Source organism: Hyalella azteca, unplaced genomic scaffold (assembly GCF_000764305.2).
Source record: "Hyalella azteca isolate HAZT.00-mixed unplaced genomic scaffold, Hazt_2.0.2 contig14877, whole genome shotgun sequence".
Lineage (NCBI taxonomy): Eukaryota > Metazoa > Arthropoda > Malacostraca > Amphipoda > Hyalellidae > Hyalella > Hyalella azteca.
The window spans coordinates 1,814-6,117 of record NW_025944747.1 but is presented as its reverse complement, the minus strand read 5'-3'; the positions used below and the strand labels follow the sequence as shown (position 1 = coordinate 6,117).

The following is a 4,304-nucleotide window of genomic DNA, read 5'->3' as shown; positions in this document are numbered from 1 at the left end:
GCTTAGGCTACTGCGCAGGAGTTGCTACCCTCAGCTTAGAATAATTCTGGCTCTGCTTGGCCACCCGATCGAAATCAGCTTCTGGCCCTCACCGACTTTATTGTCCTGAGGGTGTGATAAAGGCTGGCCAGCGTCGTATCGAGCTCGCAAACTGCTTGCAGGCCGTCTCTCAAGTCCGGCCGAAGCGGACTTTAGCGGCTGATTTACGTGCTCCCAGAGTCCTGGGCCTATGCTTTCAAAACTCGCTAAGTTAGCGTAAACACTTACGCTCTATTTTCTTGTCTATGATTGGTTGATTTTGGTTGAAAGGCTGTCAATGGTTGGCTGATGAACTTACGATCTCTTAACTTTTTTTGAAAGTATGGGCCCTGGGCGGTACCTGGTGCGGAGTCGGATCCGCGTCCAAATTTAATTAAGCGTAAGGCTTTGGTGGAACACTCACCTTCAGGGAGGCGGGGTAAGGCACCAGCTCCATGCCATTGTTCTGGCATGTATTCAGTGCGACTCTGGAAATAATATATATGATTTAATTCGTCATTGCCTATATAGAGTTTTATTTTAAATAGATTATGAGTTATGCGAAAAATTATAAATATTGGCGAGTTCTTTATACACGCCACTTTGATGCAAAAATCGGATCATATTTTCGTTAAATCTTACGACTGTTTAGAAGCTTCCTGAATAATTTCAGTAGGGGAAGCAGAAATTTTTTAAATTCAAAATTAACGAGAAGATTTTGACAGGGAAACGGTTGGGAAGGCCATATTGGATATTACAATACAAAATATTATAGAAAGAGAAGAGTTTTTCATATAGCTTGAAATTCGTGAAACAGAAACGGCCTCTGGCCTCATACTTCCACGTTTTCTAGCAGATGGAGAGAAGGATGAAGAGATCACAACTCGTATAGCTTGAACGTTAAAAAATTGCGAGGTAGAAACGGCCTCTGGTGACATATTTCCCCTCACCTTTTTAGCAGACGGAGAAAAGGATTCCTTCACTTACGTGGGTGAGACGCCTTCTTGATGAGGATACTCGTGCAGGAGGTAGCGGTCCCTGTAGGAGTTGAGCCTGAAGGCCGTCGGTGTTGAGGTCTTCACGGCGCCGGCCACCGTAGCCGCCACCACCAGCAGGCACTGCGGCAGTCGAGACCAACACTTTGCTTTCGATACTTAAAACCTTTATTATGTACCACTTATACCACTCTAGGACTAGGTGGTACATAATAAATTCATAATAGTAAAAAATTAAATAATAGTACATATTTAACGTAACATACATACATACTTTCGATACTTGACGCTCATAAATAACTTTATCGTGGTGCGAAAATCTTTAAACAGAAAAATTGCAATCTCGTTTTTCTCTAGTTAAGGTGCACTGTGTAATAAACTGAGCATTACTCAAGACTTTACCGAATACTCATGAACCAACCAGGTTCATCATATTTATTGTAGTACAAAAAGGACAGAAGAATAAAGGCATTCGTAGATTAAATCTCCATTCAAAAAATAAAAATTTCAACAATGTGTGTAAGAGAGAAGTCAAATTCAAACTTCACTTTCAGGTCTAGATTTGGAGGTCTCTCTCAGGGTTGCCAGATGGCCTGAAAACGGTCAAGTCCGCGAACAAAAAATTAGATCAGTACTCACTACATGCAGTGAGTGACAGAGAGCGCATTTTTTCACGTCCGTCCGTCCGTGGAGTCACGGACGGACGGACATGAAGAGCACAATAGCGCCTTTTTGTCATAAATGAGGAAATGCGCTAAAAAGACCTATGACTCAATATATACTAATGTATTTGTGGGTTCAGGTGTAAAAATTCAATTTTCTTGCAGTTTTTAAAATTTAATTAGAAAGAATCTTTATCATGAATTAAAGCCGGCCAACATAATTAAAAATACACAAAATCGCGAAATTTGTCCGAAAAAAACCCACTGGCAATCTTGGTATGATGGAGCAGATTGAGTGAGCCACTATTCCGCACTACAAGGTCGATCCGGCAGCATCATATACTTTGGTTAAGGGGACCATTTCGGGCAAAAATCGAAAATTTTGGCTTTTCCGTTTTCTTGACTCATTTCATAGCTGCTAAAAAGGCGCGTCTAACGCAGCAAACCGCATATCTGTGCATGCTCCAGTTTTTGCGTAAAGCAATTTTAAAATCATAAAATGAACATTATTAACAATATGTACAAAGATTTATTTATATTAAATCTGTATTTATAGATCACTATGCTTGTTGATTGCAAAGTGTTTGCACTCGTTTGAAAGCTACGAACAAGACGCGTTCAACAAAGCTAATACCATGGATATACATTTGATAGTTTTGCGTAATACTGTTTAAAGTTATATAAAATGAATATTTATATAAATATAAATATGAAAAGCCCCATTTATAGATTATTGTTCACGTTAAACTGGATATGAATAAGTCTAAAGATGCGTGCTGGTACCCTAAATGCAAATAATTGGCAATGGGATACCTTAGGCTACAATATCAAGAATATTTTATGCATATTCTTCTTTTTTTCAATAAATTTAACTAAATTTGGCTCCATTGAACAATTTAAAAACCCAAAAAACGCCATCTTAAAAACTTAATAACTAAAACCGCAATGAAAGACATATCATTCGATTCGTAAAGACCATACCTAGCGACCGTAGGAGCCATTTTTGAATTTGTGCATGGTTTGACTTATAAATGGGGGAGTGGGGGTGGGGGAGGGGAAATGTGGAAAAATGAAAAAAAAACGCAATAAAAAAACTAGATGGAAAATGAAAAAAGTGATGTTAGAGTCGATAGATATGGTCTTTACGAATCGAATGATATGTGTCTCGACATTGTAGAATGTGATTTGCAAAAGTTATTAACTTTTTTAAAGTACCCCCTTTTTGCTGTTTTCTATCAATTTCGAGTTTTCTTTCATTTTTTCAAAAAATTCACCCGAACAAAAAAGTCTTAGATTTCTGTTTTACATATGTGTGTCAAGTTTCAAAACGATCCATCCATCAATAAAAAAGTTTTTTGACCGAAACGGTCCCCTTAACCCTCTACCGCCGTAATGTCACACTCAGGGAACATAACTTTCAACTTAAATTCTCCATGAACTATTGAATGTAACAACCAGAGGACGTTTGTACGCAACAGAAAACATTTTAAAATTGTCGTACGTGGCGACAACCATCAGTGCAAGTCATTTTGCGCTCACTAGAACGTATTGTTTTAGGGAAGTAGGCTTGTGACAATATTGCTTCGGTTACTCGTGTCAGGCGGTAGAGGTTAAAAGCATATTAGTATAAAAGGCATCTATAAAAGGTGTATTTCCCTCTTCTACACTCTCACCGGTCTATACACTATGCTCACAATTCATGAATGTGTCTGTGGACGCAGGTTGTCTAAGGAAGGGTCCAAAAAGTATTTACTTTGATTCTGATACCTAACGCCATCAATAACTTTAACATATGAAAGGAAAATCTGAAGCCGGAACAATCGCAATCTCGTTTCTCTCTCACCAAAGAAGAGTTCCAATAGAACCACCCACCACAGTTAAAATCAATGCCTTGTTTTGAAACACCCAAGTGTTTCAAAACAAGGGTCTTTTTTCTCTCAGTTCGGTAACATCATCCGGTTTTGGTTACAACACATCGGTATAAAAGGCAACTATAAAAGGTGTATTTTCATCCTTTACACTCTCACCGAAGAAGAGTTCCAATAGAACCCCCCGCAGACGTCGTGTTGAATGCAGCGGGCCGCACAAGCCAGGGGGGTCGGGGCGCCCTCCTCCTGCAAGGTCCAGATTGGGAACCACATTTGGACCACGAGCCCGAAGAGGGCAACCACACCCGCGGGCATCATGGGCTGTTTCTGTGAGGTGGGCTGCCCTCGAGCAGTTCAAAAGGCGTGCAGGTTAACCTGGAACCAGAGGAAATACATAATTATTTGTTTCATATATACATCAAATATTATTAGTGGATCACCGTTTGTTCAAATTAACAGTGCGCTCATTTAATTGAATTACAAGTTGTCTGACAGAACTTTGAACGCTTCCAAGTGCAATCTTAACCTTAAATGCGAACTCTGAATGGCCGTACCGCGAACTTTATCAATTTGAAAGGTAGTTTTTCTGAATATTTTTCATGTTTATGAAAAGAAATAATAAAACATAACAATAACAACAAATATTGTTGAAATCCAGAGCCTGGAACTGCCAACCCAGTGCCTGGTAGTACCAATGCAATAGTTCAACGTCGTAGGCACCGTGGATATATATAGTGTTGGTTAATTGGATATTCTTAACA

At 39.3% G+C, this 4,304-nt stretch overlaps 1 protein-coding gene across 1 annotated transcript; it reads right to left on the bottom strand.

Moving 5' to 3' along the window:
* Positions 1-442: 442 nt before the first annotated feature.
* Positions 443-3,865, bottom strand: LOC108678136 (the record flags this gene model as incomplete). The annotated part of the gene is made up of 3 exons (XM_018166483.2): positions 3,703-3,865; positions 1,006-1,136; positions 443-506 (listed from the first exon to the last, which is right to left on the bottom strand). Coding segments are annotated over exons 1-3 (354 nt in total), but the record flags the coding sequence as incomplete, so codon positions are not given.
* Between the last annotated feature and the right edge of the window lie 439 nt (positions 3,866-4,304).